The sequence below is a fragment of the Camelina sativa genome, chromosome 5 (genome assembly GCF_000633955.1).
Source record: "Camelina sativa cultivar DH55 chromosome 5, Cs, whole genome shotgun sequence".
Taxonomy (NCBI): Eukaryota; Viridiplantae; Streptophyta; class Magnoliopsida; order Brassicales; family Brassicaceae; genus Camelina; species Camelina sativa.
Genome location: NC_025689.1, coordinates 32250530 through 32272604, shown reverse-complemented (window position 1 = coordinate 32272604; position 22075 = coordinate 32250530). Strand labels below are relative to the sequence as shown.

Genomic DNA, 22075 nt, shown 5'->3' with positions numbered 1-22075 from the left:
AAAATTTGCTGGGCGCCTATTATCTAGTGTCCAGCATAAAAAGTCAGTAATGATCCGGCGAAGTTTCTCATCTCCCTCTCCTAAAATGATACCAACATATATTATTATAAGCGCAAGGATAACAAAAAAGGCATTAGACATAATTATAAAGAGAGAGTATTCATGATGTTCATCTCTCACCTGCGGTTGTTTGATTGACAACGATTTTGAGGTGACCATCAGCCACTGGGATCTGATTCGTTTCACCAGCATAGATGAAAGCCGTACCACGAAAATCCACAAACTTTGGCAGAGGGCATATACAGAGACATTTAAGATTGGATCAGTACAATACAGAGACATTTAAGATTGGATCAGTACAATACAGAGACATTTAAGATTGGATCAGTACAATACAGAGACATTTAAGATTGGATCAGTACAATACAGAGACATTTAAGATTTAAAAAAAAAAAATTAGAGAGACTTTTTAAATTGGAATATTTTAGGTTAATTCACACCTTCTGAGACAAACTTGTCCTCCAGCCGCACTCTCTCTGAGACAAACTTGTCCTCCAAAACACTCTCCGGCACTAACCTTCCACCCTCACCACTTCCTACCACCAGCTGGACCCATGAAGGCTGCATATCAGGAGGGTCTCCGGGAGGGCGCCCCTTTTCTCCGATGTCGGCCATGGTCGTATCTTGATCCCCACTCCTTGGAAACCCTAAATCTCTCGCCGCAACCATATTAGAAGATTTCTATATGGTGAACACGTTACAATTCCTAAATAGTTGCTAATAATATATCTAATATAGATCTAAACCCGTTCTTAATACTGTTGATGATCTAGCTTGAGAACAGCAGAAAAAATAGAGATAAGAAGATCAGAGAAGAGAAGAAGCTTCGATTCGAGTCATCCTGAGGTCTGGTTTTTTCTCAAACCCATTTTTCCGACAAGCTCGACGACACTGACCCGTAACTGTAAGCAAAAGCAAAACGCTTTAAAAGTAAGGATTCATTATCAATTAAAGAGAGTCTAGTCTATGGCTCATCTTCTGTACTAGAATTGTGATTTAATTAATGTTTACTCAAAATCTGAAGCTAGTTTCTTGAGCTTTCCATTACCTGATAGCCTAGCATATGTCATGGAACACACATCTCAGCTACATAAAATTACCTTCGTTCATTAGGTTCTGTTTGTAGACTTTTTGAATCTGGGTATATATATAATAATTTAGTTTTTATAACTTAATCTTCTGCTGAATTTGAAACTTCGATAGTCAAGTGCTCGACTGTTTATAATGCACTTCACAGTGACATGCGTCTTTTTAGCAGGCAGCTGGATTCAAACAATGTGATTCTTGCTGTTCCAACCCTGTTGAATGCCATCTGAGGTTAACAATGCAGGTACATCTACGTGTCTTTTTTTCATTTTGCCATCCTGAAGTCTAATTACGCTTCTGAATGCCATGAGGTCAAGTATAAGAGGTTTTGGCTTTGTGGCAAGAGCATTTCATTTATTCTAATTTTGGTTGATCCTGCACTTCATCATTCCTTGTCAAACACTACTTAACTGCACCCTAAACAGATGACTGAGTTACCACTTCTACAGTTTATATAACTCTTCTTCCTTAGGACCTGGTGGTCATTGTGGTATCTGTATTCTTTTCTTTTGGTGATTGATTATGGGATTTTCAACTGCAGTTCTATTAGTGTCAAAATCTTGACAGAAACCACAAAAGTCATCCATGTATGTTCCAGGATTTTTCAATTAAAGCGAGACTAATCTATCTCAAAGCTTCGATACTAGATTTGTCTATGGTGTACTCTCAAATATGTAGCTAGTTTTTTTTTTTTTTTTTACTTTTCATTGCCTGATAGCTTAGCATATGCCACAGAAACACATCTCAGCTACGCTTTTATGCCGCTCATTAGATGTGGATGTCACAGAGTTATTTTCTGCTGAATTTAAACTATTCAAGTTCTTAATCCAGGTACATCCACTTGTTATGTTTCGTTTTGGTATCCTTAAGTCTAATTTAGTTGCTGACATGTTGTGAGGTCTATTGTCAGAGGTTTCGGCTTTATGGCACAGCATGTCATGCGGTCATATCATTTATTTAAACTTTGTTGATCCTGTATTCTGTCGCAGAACGCATGTACATTTTTTCCTCTCTGTTTATGGTGTGATATTTCTTGGAACACTAGCAACTGCCTGCCAAATAAAAAAGTACTAGATTTTAATCCGTAGTACATCACTTATCTATAATTTTTATTATTATCTATAATTTATATTATATTTGCTTGTTAAATTGTGGTTTTTTGTACATAAAGGAATAACTATAATTTTCAGCCGCTTAAGGAATAATTAAAATGTTAATATTAATTGTCAACCTGTGGTACACTGTGTGACTATTTTTTTTGTTAAATTTAGTTTGTTTTATTTAGTGTTTGAGATTCTATTTGGTTTTTTAGTTATTAGAACAAAAAATAAAGGATTTAAATGCATACTAAGTAATTTATAAGTTGTGATTAAGTCATATTTTTATAATCATTTACTTATTTTACAAAATCTTAGTTAAAGTAAGTTGATTTGATATGTCAAATATTCTAATATTAGTAGTGTTTATGCACAAATTTAATGATATTTAATAATTCCCACATGTCTTCTTTATAACCCGTCCTACTATATAACAACATTGTATAATATTTAAAACTTTTTATAAGCTTTTATTTATAATATTTTAAAGTTTTTATTAAGATTATATATATATCAAAAATATGATTTTAAAAAATGAGACCAAAGTTTTTATCTATATTAACATTTTTATCTACATTAAGAATCTTAGCTAACCTGTTTTGAAAAACAAAATAAGAATTAAATTGATATTTTCTTTGTTTGCAAAGAGTTTAGAGATAGAATATCTTCAAAAAACAATAGAAGGTGTCATTAATATAGTATAGCTTCTGTTTCCATAAAATATTAATTGCAGTTTGTTACATTTCTAGTAGGAATGGAATGTAAAATATTTAGGAACAAAATCTGATGTAATTGTTAGTTTAGAAAATTTTCTAGGAGTTAAGATTGTAAATAATATTTTAAATAAGTACAACTAAAAAGGCATAACACAATGTATTTCAAAAATGTTAATATAGATGTGCATTTTACTTTGAAAGCAACACAAAGGAAAGTTATAGGTTTAAGCTTTTCATAATAGAGTCATGCCGTAATAGCTTTTTAAAATCCTGTCAGATCATCCTGCATTGTCTTAGAAATTTTACTGCCAAGGGGATGGAATCCTAAACTGGTTCTTGGATCTCTTGGAGAAATAGTATTCCGGTTTGTTCCGGTTTATTATTCGAGTCTTTTCTTGTTGAGAAAGTTTCTCTGTGAATCATATCCAAAGGTGATAAATAATCATTCGTCTTATTGAAAAGGTGATGAGTGTAGTGCCTTTTCTTGTTGTACTAGGTTTGAACCTGCGGGACGATTTTAATTTTATTATGTTTTTAATATATTTTTTCATTTTAATTTTGAAATCTTAGCTGGAACAATATAAAATTTTGTTTTTGTGACGTGTTGGCATATTTTGTAGTTCATATAATAAAAATACAATATAAGAAATAAGTTAAAAGTTTTAGTGTTAGTTTAATAGTTCAAACTCGTCATGCTAGACCCGTCCTACAATGGATTTAAAGATTTTTAACCCACTGAAAATTATCCTACGGTAATATATATAAAATATATTTATTTTTTATTAAAATATTTAGACCTACAGTCGCATCCTTCCAACACACTTTACTTTAATTAAAAGGTCTAAATGTGGATACTAATTAACATGCTATCCATCGCGGTACAAAATTTTTTGGTTTAAAACATAACTAATGATTTCAATGTTATACTATATTTTAGAATATAAAAGATGATCATATATTTTGTTATTTAATGTCATTTACGTTTTATATCATGAAAATTATTACAATAGAAATAGTAATGATACTATATTTTCAAAAGTCATAACCAATTAAATTTATTAATTTTGTAAAATCCTCGTGCTTTGCAAAATAAAAACACAAATTACATGACCCGTTTTTAAAAAGGGGATCTTTTGATCAAGATTTAATTAAGGAGGGTGTATTCAACTTGACATTTTAAGTGATTTTGGGTAAAATTTACAAATTCTATGTTATTCAATCATGGATTTTAAAAAGTCTATTAAAATTCCTTGTTATTGAACTGATGATTTAAAAATCTACTTTAAAATCCACTGTTATTCAAAACAGTTTTGTGGATTAGGATTTTAATAATTTTTAAGATTCTGGAGGATTTGTTTAGTTAAAAATACAGAAATCCAAATCTCATGGTTTTAGGTGGGATTTGAAAGAATTTTACAGAAAATCATATGAATTTCTCTAAAATCTATCAAAATTCTAAATTTCCTAAATCCCATCAAATTCTCCAAAATCATGGTTTGAATACAGCCCCTAAGTATAAGATCAAAATTAAAATAAACGACATGTTAAAAAAAGAATGATCTGAGTACATTATTTTTGGAAACCATATTTTTGACTTATTTCAAGAATTATAATAATTTTGGTCTAAGATTGAATCATAATATTTGTTATTTAACAATAGTACTTATAATTTAAGTTTTGTATCATAATACTTGTAAGTTTAATTTAAAAGCTAATATTTAAATATGATTTAATTTAGAATCTAAAAAGTAAAACAATTAAATATGATCTAGCTACAGCCAACAACAATTTACGGTGACATTGCTTATATGTTATAAGTAACCATCTAATTTATAAGATTAAATCCTTATTTTTGTGCTGGGGCAAAAAAAAGATCAGCCGAACAGAGACGTAAAAGTCATTTCTCTCTTTCGTCTCTCCTCCTCTTTCCATTCATTGTTTCCATCGCTAGTACCACATTCCTACACTGGATCAACGGATCATGTTTTCTTCATCCAATCTTGTAGTCTATATACTCAACAATTCCATGTCTCTGCCTCCGAATTTTTCTTATATCATCACCAATGGTTTATTTTAATGGATAGATTTGGACTTAGTCTAATCTATCTCCAAGGCTGGTTTCTTCCCCAAGGTAGTTCATTGCAAGTTGATAATCTTTGTTTTATTTTCCATCTGAAGAGCATAGATTTAACTTAGCTAGCATTGATGATTTGTAAAGCGATGTCTACAAAATCATATAAAATAAAAATTATGAAAAACAAAAAATTATATTGACATACTAAATAAAATGTATACACGTTCATGTAGATATGTGATTACAATAAACAGACTCTCAAACGTTAAAAAAAAAAAATTACCAACTAAGAACAAAGATTATCTTATGAAAATATACCTTTGTGAATGATTATGATTCGCTACGCTTGACAATTAATGAATTGAAGGACCCTGAATTTGCTACACTTGACAGCATTTCCATGTATGGAGGACCCTGACTTGCACCTTCCATGAAGTCTTGAAAGACTTGATGTCTTGGAGAAAAGCGTAGGAAGTAGTCATTGCCAGGTTTGTGTTTGAAACTTTGTTTTCGAGAAATGCTGAAGGGGAGATGATTTTGTTATGCGTTTGATGAGGATATTTATAGGTGAATGATATACTTTATGAAAAAGCACAAAATCTTTGATACGTTTAAGAGAAAGGTTCATTCGCTTTTTTAGGTTTGATTTAAGGGAAGTTTAGATTATTCGATACTAACATTTAGGGATTTTTTTGAGATTACAATGCACTAATTTTTGAAATATCGATTGAGCGAATCTTGTTAGTTTGGGCGATGATGATGGAAATTGCATTCATTAGATGGGTGTGATAAAGTCACGATAGTTGTGGTCATTAGGTGATGAAGATCTTTACGACGAATATAGAAACAGTTTTTTAGATATAGTTATGCTTAATGGGCTGTTTTGTTTACGCTTGGAATTATGTTTGCAGACATGATTGTTGTGGGTTTCGTAGAGGACTTTATATTAACGCCCAGCCCAATAACAACAAAGCCGGGTTTCATTTAAAAAGACGCGGATCCTTCCTAAATGGTCGGGTAATGTTGTTTAGTTATGGACAGACGAATTTGTCCTTTTTAATTTTGAGAAACGTTTTAGTTTTGTTCGAATTGAGTGGCAATTTGAGTAAATATAAAGAGAATTTCGGACATTTACCCAAACGTACTCCTCATTTAATTATATAGAGATATATTGAATTTAGGACGTTGTCGTTTATAAATCGTTAATGTTTTGGAGTTTTATAATCTAAGCTAAATTGGTAGTATATTAGTCAATTGGTTATATAACTTACTTTGTAAGTCGTCATATAAGCTTAATTTTTAGATGCTTAAACATCCCCAATGGCATTGTCCAATGTGGCTATATGGAGGCAGTGCTTGTGATAATAGTTACTAAACAGAGGAGTTGATGGTTCTGCAACGGTTTCTTCGATTGTTTGTGTTAGTACAACCCTGAACTGGATTTGCTGATACTCATTACTCTCTTTTGGTTACCAATCTGGTTGAAGACAATAAAAGTACAGGTATTGTAACTCCTTAAATGGACTGAAGCATTTGTTTGGTCCAACAGCTGGAGGACGCAAGGTCTAGTCTCACTAACATAAGCTTCAGTCCTTACCAACAAAACAAACCGAGAGTGTCATCTGTCAGATTTGGGTGTAGTATATGAATCACATCATTGACAAGAACAACCAATTTAGTCCGTCTATGATTAAATGTTACAGCTTCTCCAAGTTTGGAATTTTACAGAGAGGACGGTGGTCAACGCAAATAGTCAATAACTTAACTTAATTGGCATAGATTATTATAGATTCTAAGAAATTTCATCAACACAAACAAACACCACTCATAATTTATCTATCTCTGGGAAACAACATTATGAGATAAACAAGTACGTATATAGATCAGAGCTACAGTCTTCTACAGGAACAGAGTTAAAAGAAGAAAAAGAAGAAAGGCCTTGTTGTCTTTTGTGTGGTCAGAGCTCCATCTTGCAATGCTTTAATCTCTCTCTTTTTGAGACTTTCCATCAGAACCAACTGTTTCGACAAAATGGTAACAGTAAAAAAAGAAAGTAGCTCCAACTTCTCCTTTCTTTTCATACGTGCTGAAGTAGTTACATGAAAATTAGTAGACGTAAATAAAACATAATTTTGTTACAGCAATTAAGCAAAAGTAGTTGCGAATAACCCCACAAATTTGCTTGCTTCATCCAGATAACATTTCTCAGATTTTGCAATGACACCAAGCGCCTGAGATGAACGTAATGTGAGCATATGTACAATGGGAAAGAACAAAAACTAAACACCAACAGCCAAAACAGTAAGCTCTTGAAAATAAGTTAAAAATATACAATTGTCAAATCGATACCATATCAAAACATACCTCGTTTAGCTGGTAAAGATGTCATCTTCAAGGACAGTAATCAAGCTTATCTCCCCATCCTCCTAATGCACGTAATGCCCACTGCAGATTGTTCCCCAGCATCAAGCAAAAAGACATGTAACACCTCAAGTGAAATGATTGAACAGGGTATGAGATAAAAAAACGTGCCTTATGTGACCAAGCATGATAATGTTTGGTATCAAGTGAAAGTACTCTCCGGGTAAATTCAAGTTCTCTCCCTGCGACCTCAGGACCCAGTTTCCATCGCCGATGATGCCTAGAGAAATGAAACTATTAGAGCGGAACCATGGATCATCACACTATCAAAAGCACACAACCAAGGGTTGACTTTTCTTAAGTAGCAGATATGTGGCACTATATATGAACTTAGCATTAATGTGTAAAAGAACCAACTTTGATCTAAGATATACAGAACATGCACGATAGAGAATAAGAAAATAGCTGACTGGGCAAGAGAAGCCACATTCTTTCACATTTTGGAGAAGCCACTATCTGTTTAGACCCATTGACCTTCATTGGTAATATATACATACTGCATATGTATCAATCATAATCATATACGGCTTCTCCAAAAATGTATTTTATTTTGGTAAAAGAAATAATGAGAGATGGTAAAGTTCGTTTCTGCAGTACTGTAGAAAGAATCCAATACTTTCGCAGGATACCTTGAAAAGTTGGAGAGCTGATAGGTGTCCTGCCGTAATCAGTCTTGTTGAGAGCCTTTTTCAACACGATTATCGAATCATGTCAACAAGGAACAAGTCAAAATATATATTACTTACTGTGCTGTATGTCCTTTAGGTCAAATTCAACTCATAAGTCTCAGTGTTACACTGCAGTTACTTATACTGTTGTATAATACATTGAGAAGCAAAAGGATGGCAGAGGAAGGAAGAACAACAAAAAGGCGAAGTTTATTTTTTACACGTGTTCTAAATGAATTCATATGGTCATTGTTAATTAAAGAAACCAAAAAATATCTGGTCGTCGTACCATCTTTATTATTTTTCCCGGCAATGTTCTTATGCTTTCTCAACATGCATGCATGGCAACCTCGTCCAGGCAATCTTTCTCTCTTTCTTCAAGGGACTCAAGATGCTTGAGGTCGAGAAAGAAAGAAAACGTTAATAAATCCAAACTATAGTTTATAGGTTCCTCCTAGCTGGAAAAGTATACTCTACTGATCAAAACAGAAACCAACTAAGGAAAATCCCATAAAAAAAATTACTCATATAAAAAGACACGAATTTTTGTTCAAAAAAAAAAAAAAAAAAAGATACAATTTTATTTCTGCATTTAGATTATTTATACATATCAAAAGCAAATTAAACAATCCAAGAATTTGGAAGTACTAATATTTTTTTCTTCTTGTTTATGTAGAAAAAACGAACAATGCAATCCATAGAAGGTTATATAAGTTGGTGGATGGATCCCTTCGGCTTAATTAGGACCGGGAGAGCAATTTCCAAGTGATATGTCTTCCCAACGCAATTTTTTCTCAGGGGATGATTGTGATGCGTTTTCAGGATAGGCACGACAACATTGATATTTAATAATTAGTCGCATGATTCTTCGAGTGCTGCAAATCTGTTCTGGCTTAGGCCTCCTTTTTTGTTAGTCTTACTCGTGACAGTCTTACTCTTGACTGATATGTCTTCCCAACGCAAAAACTACGCAGGGGATGATTGTGATGCGTTTTCATCAGACTGTACCAAGACAACATTGATATTTATCATAAACAATCTCATAAAAACACTCGGGAAGACAAAGCAATCTGAGACGCTTCCCAGGATTAGTATAAAATTTGCTGGGCGCCTATTATCTAGTGTCCAGCATAAAAAGTCAGTAATGATCCGGCGAAGTTTCGCATCTCCCTCTCCTGAAACCATACAATACCAACATATATTATTATAAACGCAACAAGGACGTACGTGGATAACAAAAGACATTAGACATAATTATAAAGAGAGAGAGTTCATCTCACCTGCGGTTGTTTGATTGGCAACGATTTTGAGGTGACCATCAGCCACTGGGATGTGATTCGTTTCACCAGCAAAGATGGAAGCCGTACCACGATAATCCACAAACTTTGGCAGAGGGCATGTAACTGTTACATAGACGATAAAATTGGATCAGTACACAACAGACATATAAGATAAAAAAAAAAATTAGAGAGACTTTTCAAATTTTATATTTTAGGATAATTCACACCTTCGTTTTTGTTTTCGTGTTGTATGACCTCGTATCCGGGTGATTTAAGGCCAGCCTTGATCTGATCCATATCGCCATACGCATAGATGGTGGTACCACGGTAGTTCAGTTTCCTAAGGGCCTCTCTGATGTTCTTCGAAACCTCAACAACATCGCTATCGCCGGGGATCGGGCATTCCACCATGTCCCAGAAGACGACCGTTTCTGCCTTTTTGAATTCATCCTTAGCCGCCAAACACGACATCATTCAGAGAGAGAGAGATAGAGAGAGGAAGAGATATTAGGTCTGAAATAGGGAGATCTAGTTTCAACCTAACTTACAAATTGGTTATCTACGAAGAGCTTTGCTTTTGAAAGAGAGGTTTAGGTGTAGCACGCGGCTGAATTAACAAAAGGTTATATAGCTTCAAGTTTTGCTGCGGCGGATGAAATACGAAAGTTAGGTTTTATATATAGCTGCATATGCAATATACATAATACATAAGTCTAATTACATGCAATATAATGCATATGCATTTTTTATTTAATTTTTGCGTTACATGCAATATATACGTTCCTTTTGTGAAAATACTAGCTAGTACGTTCCTTTTGTCTTTCTCAATCCTAGAACTAGAATGAATCGTCTATCTTCTGCGTCGTACATGCATGCTACCTCCTAGTTCAGCTTTTGTTTTTCTCAAGTTGGTATTTTCAATTTGGTTGGTGCTCAAACAGTTTGAATGGATCTCTTGTCCGATATATTACTCTCTCGGTGTTCGGGTTTTTGTGTTATGTAATTTGAGGGGCCAAAACTTTCAGGTGAACTACAGTCTCTCTCACATGGTTCTTTGTTGGCCTATAAGCGTATTTTACATGAAATCTTTGCACTTGGATGAAACTGAAAAATTCCAGAAGGATCAACTATAGAACCCTTTTGGTTTGCAATATATGACATCATCTACCACAGCTTCCGCAGCCTCCGCTAGCACCACTTCAAGGCATTCCGACTCCCCAATAAATTTCTTCACGTTTTCCAACTCTTTAGCAGTTCCTCCATAACCAACAACACGCAACACCTTCACTTGGAATGGACACATGGTCACGTCGTCTGTGTAACTATCAAGCCCCTGCAGAAGCATCAAGAAGATGCATGTAAAGGATCAACCACTAAGTCCCTATCTCTGTCAGTTAGTTCATGGGTTTTGCTAATTAATGATACATACCTGGATGATTAGAGTTTCAAGCTTTGGAGACTGCTCAAGCAGATATGGCAGCAGTTCCCAACCTTTTTTATTCTTACTCCCAAAAGACAAGCTTACCAGATTGTTGAACACCGGTAGTAGTAGTCCATGTCTAACACATCGAGAAATCACCTGAAACACACAGACACACAAACACTTAAAGAATATCCGAGCTCATTAATTGTTGTAACTTGCAAAGAAAGAAATTGAGAAAACTTACATCAACAGAATCGAGAGAAAGATGCAGGGTCTGGACGTTGCTTATCCCCATAATGAGACCCGTTAGATCCGGCCTCTCGACTATTTTAGTATATTGAATATCCAACCTAGCTTCGACTAGAGAAGCCAAGTTAATTAGTGGATAATCAGACAAGGCATAATGGGAGTAGTGCAGGAAGAGTAGATTTGGGGCGTCAATTGACATAAAACTCATAGATTCAATATCAAATTCATCGTACTGAACTAATAATCTCTTGATGGTCTGACTCGATATGCGGTATGGCCATCCTTCAAACCCGTCGTGATACACATATAACTTCTCGAGCACGGGACAACCAGGAAGAAGTACAAAGCACATATCGTCAGGTGACTGATTCTAGGATGAGAATCTTCAGCGCTGGGAGAGACACATTTGGAGGAATTTCTCCAAAACAAACTTGTGTTCCCAGTCTCAGTTTAACCAGCGTCTTGCTCGTGAAGAGCTCAGGAGGTAGCAAGGCTTGAAAGCTAGTCTTTATACTTAGATCCATCTGAAAAAAACCACGTTCTACCGCATTACATATCCAGCGAACCACATGAGCCAACTTGCTGTCATCGTCGTGAATGTGGCATTTTAGAGAGAATTTCTTGAGAGGCGAACCGCATTGCAAAGCGAGTGTTCTATCAACGAAATCCCTGAAGCTCTCCCGCAACACCTCCATCTCTTCTTCATCCTCTTCCGGTTGCAGCAAATCAGAATCATCAAAATCGAGATTATGCACCAATGCAAACACATTCCTCCACTTTTTTGAGAGAACAGATGTTGAAGCAGCCATTTTGGTCGGAAATGAAGACAAGATGTCGCCCAGAACCTCATGAGGGAGCCAGGTGATTGCATCTTCGGAGCCAGTATCCAGCTTTTTGGTATCCATAGTGACAGTCAGAAGCAATCTCTTCCTTAAAAGGAAGTGCCTGAAACATGTAGTGAGCTCAGAGTGATTCAACTGCTGCATAAAAGCCAAAATGCACCCAACAAATAATAAAAAGAGAGGATATTTACATAACCTAGAGGCCTAGACAAAGCTCAAGATTGTATGAATGAATGTTATAATAAGAACCAGAGAGGGGAACAAAGACCAGAGAAGTTCCACAAACCATAAAATCCAGTTCTCACAATTATGTATGCAAAGATTTAAGCTCACAACTTAGGTGATGAAAAGCTGAAGCTTAACGAAGTTACTTTCAGGAAAACAACAAGGTTACAGAAGCTACGCGCTTTTCCCGTTTTGAATTGAATAAATGAAAGATTGGAGTTTGAATAACACAATGAAACTCAGAATAACAACACTTCATGGAAAAGAGAGATCAGAGAAGATCCACATCCAAAAAGTTGCAATCAACAATGAAGTTCCACAAAGAAAAAGAAACAAAACTAAAAGGTTCACACTTTTTCCTGTTTTGAATTGAAATAACGGAAGATTTTTTTGAGATCGAATAGCACCAGAAAGCTCCAAAATTGTACCAGAGAGATAACAAAGAAGAGAGAAGAGTTCCACAAACCATAAGATCCAGTACTATTCATTAATTACAAAGATTTGAGCACACACAACGAGTACACGATGAAGCTCAAGTGTAACAAAAAAATAACAAGGTTAGAGAAGCTAAAGGTTCAAGCTTTATCCCTTTTTTTTTTTCTTAATAGAAATTAAAGGGGAGATTCGAGCTAGAGTAACACCAGAAAGCCGATTAGTAGCAAAGTACACCCAATTCATCGAACTTAAAATCTATCTATAAACAAGTGTAAGCTCAAAAGAACAACAACACTTTGTGCCTTTCCCTTGTTAGGAGAACAGAGATCAGAGAAAATCCACACAACTAAACAAAACAAAAAGCAAAGCTTCAACCTTTTCCCTTTTCGATTGAAGAACCGAAGATTCTAGCTTTCTCCCACAAGTTAGTCTCTCTCCCTTCGATAAATATGAAGAAAGAAGATATATACCCTAATAATTACTTTAAGAAAAAAAAGGAAATGTCAATTTAAAGGGAAACAAAAAAAAGGGAAAAAAAAAAGATTTTTGTATTGTGGAAATAATCTGTTCATAATTTGAAACCCAGCCTCACTCCCTCCGGCATGATTACAGTCAGCTATAGCCGGTTTATTCCGGTACGTCAACTTCATATCTTGAATTCGGATTCCGGTACACGGCTTCTTTGAGCTACAGTCAAATTTCACTCCTACTTCCGTCGCCGATGTCCCGTGTATATCCAAAAACGTTACATCGCTAATTTTAACCCCAGATACCTAATCATATATTATATATAAACCAAATCATATTCAGGTTAACATTACTTTTCAAATGTAATGTTTTAATTTAATTTGAAGAAAGAAAGATAATAAAATTATTAAACCTGGTTAGGACAATTTTCGTTGCCGGGGCAATAGTTTTGGTCAATGACGATTGGGTTTTGTACATTGTTCATTACACAATGTTGGAAACGGATGTTCTTAGCGAATCCGTTACTGGGCCTGGCCCATGACTTTATCCTCACCCCATTCTCTGTTCCCGTAAACGTTGCCGTTTTCCCAAACTCCCAATTCTGCGCATTATGAGTTACTTTCGTGCTATATCTTGGTTTCAAAGTTTATGTGTCCACCATCTTTACCATTTAAACCAGTTATAAGTTATAACATTAAAATATATGAAAATTTGATCAATTTAAATAGATTCACAGGTCGATCATATTTCGATAGACTAATCTTATTGGTTTTGTATAAAATCTATGTATAACTAAATTAATTTTGAAAATTGACTATATATATATATATATCAATGTCCTTCAGTCAAAAATTAGAAAGATGTAATAAATTAAATTCATATCAAAAGCCAAATAAGAAAAGTCAAATAAAAGTCAACTCAAAAACTGGATCTTGAAAAGTGAAAACAGTGAGAATCAAGAATTTTGTAAACATTAAAAAATCAGCCAAACTAAGCATTATCACTAGATTTACTTTAAGCTGTCAAATTAAAATTACCAATTCAATTTTTGGTTTATACTTTTTAGTTTTACACACAAGAAAAACGTGTTAAATAATTGATTCTCATTCTTGTGTGTAAAAAAAAAAAAAAAAGATAAAAAAAAAAGTTAGGCTCATTCTTAAATAATTTCTAGAATAAATGAATAATACAGTAGTAGTAACTGTAATACTATTTCTTTCCCCAAAAATTCAAGTGTAAAATTAATAAATGGTGTTAAGGCTAATCTGTTTAAAAATCTGCAATTAATTAAGAAAGCGTTGTTGTGAAATCAAAGCAAAAAAAGAAAGAGAGAGAGAGAGAGGTCGTGTGTTAGAAGATAACACCAACGAATCGAGACGAGACGACCCACTGATTCAATCTCCTCTGCATATTCCCTTGGCATCTTTTTTTCTGGTAACCAAAGCTGAGGACTCTCATCAGTACATCTTTCTTCTAATTTCTGCAATTCAGAGCTAGGGATTACTGATTTTGGATTATTTTTGCTCTGGAGCTCCACTTCCTGAGATCTGTGTTCCGTGGCTGGAGGGTATGTTTTGTTAAGCTGATCGTTTAGGTCAATTGAGGTTAGTTTAATCGATTTTTGCAATTAACCGACAAGTCTTCTAATGGCGGCTTTAGTTAGATCCACTACCATGTTTGGGTTTTTTTTTGTTTGTTTGAGATCTATTTTCTCGCTCATTTTTTTTTTATTGAATTGTGATTTAACTCAGCTATTGAGATCTGATTGTGGGTTTAGATTTGGGTGATGCTATTGTGGGTAAAGTTGATATCGTCTTGCCATTTAATTAGTTTGGAACGTTGTACTCACAAGTTGTTGTTGTTGTTTATCAGGCTTGACTCAGTCTAGAGATTGTCAGATTGAGAAAGACAAATGAAGAACGGTATAGCTGAGTGCAGTGTATGCCATTCAAAATTGCTCCCTCCCGGTAGTAAAACCATTTCCAGGGCTTATGATGATCACAAGATTAGGGTTTCCTCAAAACAACGTGTCCTCAATGTCCTTTTGGTAGTAGGTGATTGCATGCTTGTTGGTCTACAGGTAAAATCATCTCGGTTCATCATTTTTTTGAGCCCTTTAGGTACAGATACGAGAGCTGCATTTCATAGCTTCTATCATGGACCACCTGCTTTTTGACATATTTTGTTTTTCATCATGTGACTATTGAATCCTAGTGGAACAACCATATTCATATCAGCGTTGTTCTTTTTCCTCTCAGCTCATCATTTGTTTGTGTAAATCACTTAAAAGTTACATACTTTTTCTTTTTTTCAGCCTGTCTTGGTGTACATGTCTAAGGTGGATGGGAAGTTCAACTTCAGTCCTATAAGCGTCAACTTCTTGACAGAGATCGCTAAAGTTATTTTTGCGATTGTCATGCTTTTACTCCAGGTATGTTTCTGAACTAACTTTTAATCTCGATTCTTTGATTAAAAGTTAGATGTTTAGGACTAGTGGCTAGATGTTTCTTCAGCATTAGAAGGTGAAAAGTACTAAGTAGGAGTTGCATAGTGTTGATTAACTGGTAACGTGAATGTGATATAGTTCCAATTAGTTCTGTGCGTAAAGACACTTTCTTGATTTTCGAATTATTATCTATTGCTTGAGTCTCTTGCTTTTTTTTGTAAGTACCGTGGACGATCTTTAATACTTACGTCTTTGTGTTCAAATTGTAGGCCAGACACCAAAAAGTTGGAGAGAAGCCTCTTCTATCCATTTCTACATTTGTCCAGGTATCTCTTCGTTGTCAATTTAAGGGAGTGTAATGTATTGCAAAGCTGCTGTACTATATTTTGGGTTCGCCATGTGATCTTTCATTGCATGATGGCTTGTCATATGTCATACAAACATGTGTTATCACGTATCACCTTCTTTTTACTACAGTTCATTAGGTTTTCTAGACTTTAGTACGTTGGTGATTCAAAGAGTTACTTGTTGGTATTTAGTGATTTGGTGATTCGAAGAGTTACATGTTGGTATTTAGAAATTGGTGATTTGAAGAGTTACATGTTGGTATGACAATGCACGGTTGTGTGAATTGTGGATTTTACAGACCAGTAGATAGATATCATTTTTTTTTTTGTTTTCTTAGAGCTATTTTGCATTGACATGAGTCTTTTTTGCAGGCAGCTCGAAATAATGTGCTTCTTGCCGTTCCAGCCCTATTGTACGCAATTAATAATTATCTGAAGTTCACAATGCAGGTATAGCCACTTGTTATTTTTCATTTTGGCATCCTTAACCTGATTAAGCTATTAAAATGTAGTGAGGCAAAAGTTTTGGCTTTATGGCAAGAGCATACCATCTTTTCTATTGTACTCCAATTTTCTTGATCCTATATTTTTACTTTCTATCTTTCCACGTCAGACACTGCTTAAGTGCACCCTAACCAGATAATGGAATTACCATTTTGAAAGATAAGTTTGTACACCTCTTTTTTTCCGCCATTTCTTCTTCCTTTAGATCTGGTGGTCATTGCGTTACCTTTCATGTTGCCTTCGGTGATAGATTATATGAGTCGGCCAGCTGTTTACATCAAAGTTTGCATTAGATTTGATTACTGTCCTTTTCGGTTTGTACTATTTGTCTTTTATTCTTCCTGTGATTTCACACGTTAATGAAAGTTCTGCTATGCCAGCTATATTTCAATCCTGCTACTGTGAAGATGCTTAGCAACCTAAAGGTTCTGGTCATTGCTATTCTATTAAAGATGATAATGAAGCGGCGGTTTTCTATAATACAGGTAGTTATTTTTATAAATAGATTATATGTATGACCGATTTCGGTAACAGACAATATTATCGTGGAAGTTTTGTGTAACCTTCCTTTCATAGTAACATCTTATTCTTGATTGGATGTTGTATGCTTCCGTATATGTATTGCTAAACGTGTTATCCTTAATTTTTGTTATAGTGGGAGGCACTTGCTCTGTTGCTGATAGGGATTAGTGTCAATCAACTACGTTCTCTTCCTGAAGGTGCTACAGCCATTGGAATTCCTCTTGCTACGGGTGCGTACGTCTGTACCGTCATCTTTGTAAGTATATTTTTCCTGTACTTATATTTGTTCAATGTTAAGGCATTGTAGTGATTCCATTTCACATAAGCTGACTTCTTGTACTTCCCCATTAATGCATTATGAAAAAGCTGTAATTCATCCTTGAGGCTAATTTGCAAATTTACATGCAGATTACTGTCCCGTCAATGGCATCTGTCTTCAATGAGTATGCTCTAAAGAGTCAGTATGACACAAGCATCTACCTTCAGGTTAGATAGTTCTGATGCACTTTTCTCATCTTGCATCAAGGAAATGGTATGGTGTGTGTGTTGTTTATTGAATGAAATTATCCACTTTTCAGTTGTCTTAGTAAACCAGTTGCTCTTTAGAATCAAAGAGCCTTGGGTTGTTGAACTCTTTTTTTTGTTCTGTTATAACTAATGTTCCTCATCCTAGGTTACATAACTCATATTCTTGGTCATGTCAAATTCTAGAATCATGGTCTTCTACTTCTCTGTTGTCTTCTTCTTTTGACCTTGTGTATATGTCATCTCATTGAACGTTCTTTTCTGTTACAGAATTTATTTCTCTATGGTTATGGTGCGATATTCAACTTTCTTGGAATACTAGGAACTGTTATATATAAAGGTATGTGCATTTTAAAAATGGCATCGAAGATAATATATGACACCATAATAGCTTTTGAAAAACATGTAAGGTAATTAAAACTTAGGATGCATTGCTGAGAAATTTATCATGATCCTGACAGGTCCTGACAGCTTTGACATCCTACAAGGACATTCTAGGGCTACCATGTTTTTGATACTGAACAATGCCGCACAAGGGATTTTATCCTCCTTTTTCTTCAAATATGCAGGTTATACTGACTAAGCTTTGTTAGATTCATTTAATCTATGAACTAGTTTGCTTGTGTCTAGATGCTTTTCTAACATATCTGGAGATTGTTTGTTATATATACTCAAAAACTCAATGGTATGTTTCTTACAGCAAGATTGTTATGGTGGATATTTACCTCTCTTCATTTTTGATGCTTTCAGATACAATCTTGAAGAAATATTCGTCGACAGTTGCCACAATATTTACGGGCATAGCATCTGCAGCGCTCTTTGGACATGTTATAACCATGAACTTTCTTCTTGGAATTTCAATCGTTTTCATTTCAATGCACCAGGTAAACCCATATGAACAGTTTCCTTAGTGAATAAATACAACTTAACAAAATATTTTCTGTCTAATTTATTTTTTGTCTTAAATATGCATAGTTCTTTTCACCACTGGCTAAAGTGAAAGACGAGCAACAACAGAACGGGAACCTAGAACTAAGCAATGCAAAGGATACTCACAGGTTTGTGTCACTATACATACTTCTTTATTGTTAACTGTGTTTACCAGTTCTTCTTTAGACAATTTTCTTAAGCAAAAAGCCTTGTAACAGATACATGAGCAGTATTTTACACTATTTAACTTATTTCCTTCTCTGTTATCTCTCTCCTTCAGGGCTAATGACTCATTCATCAACATGGCCGCAGGGGCAAATGAAGAGGTGAAAAATAAATTTGTAAAACAGTTCTTGCATTTTTCCCAACTTAGGTAGATCTCAATGTTGATTATCGTCTTGTTATCTCTGTGTCTGTTCAGGCTAGTCACCGCGGTGAATCAGACGACAGAACCCCGCTTCTTCCCAGATGAAAAGTTTCTTAAAAGTAGGTAACAGTTTATCTCCAAACCTCATTATGTTACCTTTCAAGCTCCCAAAGATGATCATCTAGATACATTCGTACCAAAGCAACCTACCTAGGCCTCAGAAGATACAAATATGGAGAATCATGTCATGTACTTTTGTACTCTAGAAGCAACCTAGGTTTCAGAAAATACGAATTACTCCAGTAGTTACTACCTGAATGTTATTAAAATGGAGAATCATCTGCTTTCGCACTTGTTCCTGTAGGATTTTTGTTCTGAAGAATTCTTTTGGTGGAGAATATTCTAGAAATTGGGGGTTTACCAGTCACATACCAGTAGAGGATACAGTGTAGCAAACTTCGCGAGACCAACTCTTACTTCTCTCAAGAGTCGGTTTAAAGTTAGTTGAAGAAACCTCTCAAGTCTGAAGCTATATTGTTTTAAAAGATAGAGTGAGCAAACTTGGTACGTGATATATGTATTTTCGATATATAATATTGTATTCTTTGGGTTTTTGCAAAATATCAGGTCACTTTTTTGCTCTTGTTTTTCTTGTTATACAATACTCTCACAACTGGGTTCTTAACGTCTTACATATATAAAAAGCATATTTTTCAGCCTGTGAGGTTGGTTAGTTGAACCTGCCAAGCATTTCTTAAATTTGTTGTATCAATAACTAACATTGCAAGATCTGTGTGATGAATATTCCTTTCAAAACTGTCTGAAAACTTTATAAATTAGTATGAAAAGAAATTATATTGAATACAAAGAAAAAAAAAACCCCAAAACAAACAAACCAGATACAGTATAGAATAATTTTGTATGAATAGACAGACTCCACCAAACATTTGAAAAGACACCAAATCACACTACTCGTCACCTTAATAAAACATATACATCCCAACTGGAGAAAAGCCTCAGACAAAAAGACTCTCTTGAACAACACATTTATATGGTATGACAACAATTGAAACACAGACCAATCAAGTTTCCTGGACTGGAGCAGCTGCTGTCGTTGATGACCTCAACAATGGTTGAAGGGCTTTTACCACAATGCTCATGTTCGGCCTAAACTCCGACTCATATTGCACACACAATGCTGCTACTGCCGCGAGCTGAAGCCCAAGAATAAGGAGATAACAATATTTCATGGTTAGCTTTGAAAGTGGCTTCACAGATTAGAGATTAAACTGTCAAAAAGATGTGAAGCTATTACCTTTGCAACAGCTTTAGGAGGATACTCTCCTTTCAGTTTTGGATCAACACATTGCTTCACTTTGTCTTCGCTGAGCCTCGGAGTAGCCTGACGTTACATGGCAAATGCCAAGAGACCAATCAGTAAATTCGAAAGTAAGATTATCCTCAAGAGTCTATTAGAGAAAAAGGTGATAGTACATACCCAAGTGACAAGACTTTGTTGACCACGAGGCATTGTATGATCAACGGGTTTTCTACCAGTCAAGAGCTCCAAAAGCACTACACCAAAACTATAAACATCACTCTTCTGTGTCAGTTGACCAGTCATCGCATACCTGCACCAGCAAAAAATGTAAAGTTACAATCTTTCACTTCCTATAGAAAATAGTGTGATCAACTGTTGTTTTAGAAGCATTCATTACTCTGGTGCATGGTAACCAAAGGTTCCCAAAACTCTGGTAGAATGAAGACGAGCAGCCATATCAGGAGACTGATTCGATAGATTAAAATCAGCGATCTTGGCTTTAAAGTCTTCAAAGAGAAGTACATTGCTAGATCGGATATCTCTGTGTATTACAGCAGGCTGAACTTTCTCATGTAAATACTCAAGTCCTCTAGCTGCATCAACTGCGATTCTGACCCGTTGGATCCAATCAAGTGTTGGACCTGGTTGTGCTCCTTGAACTCCTTTTCTCCCATGTAAGATGTCGTGTAAAGATCCCATTGTGGCAAACTCATACGCAAGAATGCGGAAATTCCCTTCAACACAATAACCAAAGAGCTCAACAAAGTTATCGTGCTTCAGCTTGGAAACCCTCGAGACCTGAGTCAAGAACTCAACGTTTGATTCAGGTTCTGCTGTATTATCAAGCTTCTTCACCGCCACAGCCTTGCCATCTTTCAAGGTTGCATAGTAGGCTCTTCCGTATGATCCTTCACCAATCAATGCCTTTGATCCAAAGTTATCAGTCTTTTCTTTCAGCTCATCCAATGACAATGCAGGCACATCAATAGATGGAGGCTCCTTCAAAGCATCAGGCTTCACAGCAGCCTGTGTTTTTCTGTTGTGATTCCCTTCAATATAACAAAAACAAAACCAAAAAAAGAAGATGAATATCTCCAGGAAATCACAAGAAACCATTTTAAGAGCAAAGAGAGAAGTACCATAATCATGATTGTGTTTAGGGATTCTGAGGTGTTCATTTTCAGGAGAATGGTAAGGCTCTTCAACGTGGCAAGCACAGCACAACCACCTACGCATCTTTTCTCTCTTGCCTATATAGAGATCGTCTACGGCTCTTGGTTTATCCAGCCTAACAAAGTGAGCTGGTGAACGATCGTTCGCCTGCAATATCATCAGCATCATCATCATCATTACAACTCGAATGAGTCAATCAATTCAACTCTCACAAAAGATTTCTAATTTCATGTCACCAATAACAACAACATATATATATATATATATATATATATATATATATATCAACCAATCAATACATAGAACAGATTCCAAATTTTGAGATTCACCTTAAAGCTAAGACCTTTACACAAACCCAATAAACTTTTAAACGTCAAAATTTGAAAACTTTAAAGAGATAGATTCGGAAAAAAGAACAAAGCTTTGAGGATATATTCAATGCTTACCACCACACCACGACGATTATAATCAGAATCCATAGGATACATAACTCAAAAAGACGGATCAAATCAATTAAAAGAAATTAGGCAGAAAATGAGAAGGAAGATACGAAAAAAGGGTCGACGAGCTTCTTGTTGTTGTTGGAGAGATTTGGGAAACCCAAAGAACTCGAAACCCTCTAAAGAGCTAAAGATATTTAAAAAAAAACAGAGATGGAAAAAACAGAAACAGCAAAGACAAAGGTGTCAAAAAGCAAAGAGAGAGAGAGAGGTTTGCTCAAGAATAGACAAAAGAAAAACAAAAGAAAAACCCAAATTTAGAGATTATAATAAATAAATTAAAGAGAGGAGAATATAAATTTACCTGTAAAGTCTATCTCTCTTAATGAGTAGCTGCTATCTAAATGAAGCTAAGCTTAAGCAAAGGTTTGGTTTTTATTGTTGTGTTTTTTTTTT

General features: G+C 35.1%; 2 protein-coding genes, 1 long non-coding RNA gene and 1 pseudogene across 8 annotated transcripts; 2 read left to right on the top strand and 2 right to left on the bottom strand.

Annotated features, from left to right (window-relative positions):
* On the top strand, nt 518–6011 carry LOC104788179. 2 transcript variants are annotated; one of them, XR_768171.2, is made up of 4 exons: nt 518–990; nt 1319–1390; nt 5427–5521; nt 5945–6011. It is a non-coding gene; the product is annotated as an uncharacterized LOC104788179 (long non-coding RNA). The 2 variants fall into 2 exon arrangements; XR_768172.2 differs by having other exon boundaries at nt 1316–1390.
* Nucleotides 10341–13512, bottom strand: LOC104788178 (annotated as a pseudogene).
* On the top strand, nt 14333–19418 carry LOC104788176 (CMP-sialic acid transporter 3). Of its 4 annotated transcripts, none has more exons than XM_010513890.2 (16): nt 14333–14478; nt 14576–14611; nt 14917–15124; nt 15359–15475; nt 15760–15816; nt 16210–16287; nt 16722–16826; nt 16997–17119; nt 17272–17349; nt 17659–17728; nt 17850–17957; nt 18139–18272; nt 18364–18446; nt 18599–18644; nt 18740–18804; nt 19050–19418. In XM_010513890.2, exons 3-15 carry the CDS (start codon nt 14957–14959, stop codon nt 18788–18790), a joined length of 1218 nt encoding a protein of 405 aa, XP_010512192.1. In that variant the 5' UTR covers nt 14333–14478; nt 14576–14611; nt 14917–14956; the 3' UTR covers nt 18791–18804; nt 19050–19418. The 4 variants fall into 4 exon arrangements, with proteins under 4 accessions (XP_010512192.1, XP_010512189.1, XP_010512191.1 ...); XM_010513887.2 differs by having other exon boundaries at nt 14576–14648; XM_010513889.2 differs by having other exon boundaries at nt 14333–14648; nt 18740–18808.
* On the bottom strand, nt 19522–22069 carry LOC104788175 (PTI1-like tyrosine-protein kinase 3). 2 transcript variants are annotated; one of them, XM_010513885.1, is made up of 6 exons: nt 21984–22069; nt 21146–21326; nt 20404–21055; nt 20184–20316; nt 20001–20087; nt 19522–19899 (listed from the first exon to the last, which is right to left on the bottom strand). In XM_010513885.1, exons 2-6 carry the CDS (start codon nt 21240–21242, stop codon nt 19768–19770), a joined length of 1101 nt encoding a protein of 366 aa, XP_010512187.1. In that variant the 5' UTR covers nt 21243–21326; nt 21984–22069; the 3' UTR covers nt 19522–19767. The 2 variants fall into 2 exon arrangements, with proteins under 2 accessions (XP_010512187.1, XP_010512186.1); XM_010513884.1 differs by lacking the exon at nt 21984–22069 and adding an exon at nt 21626–21870.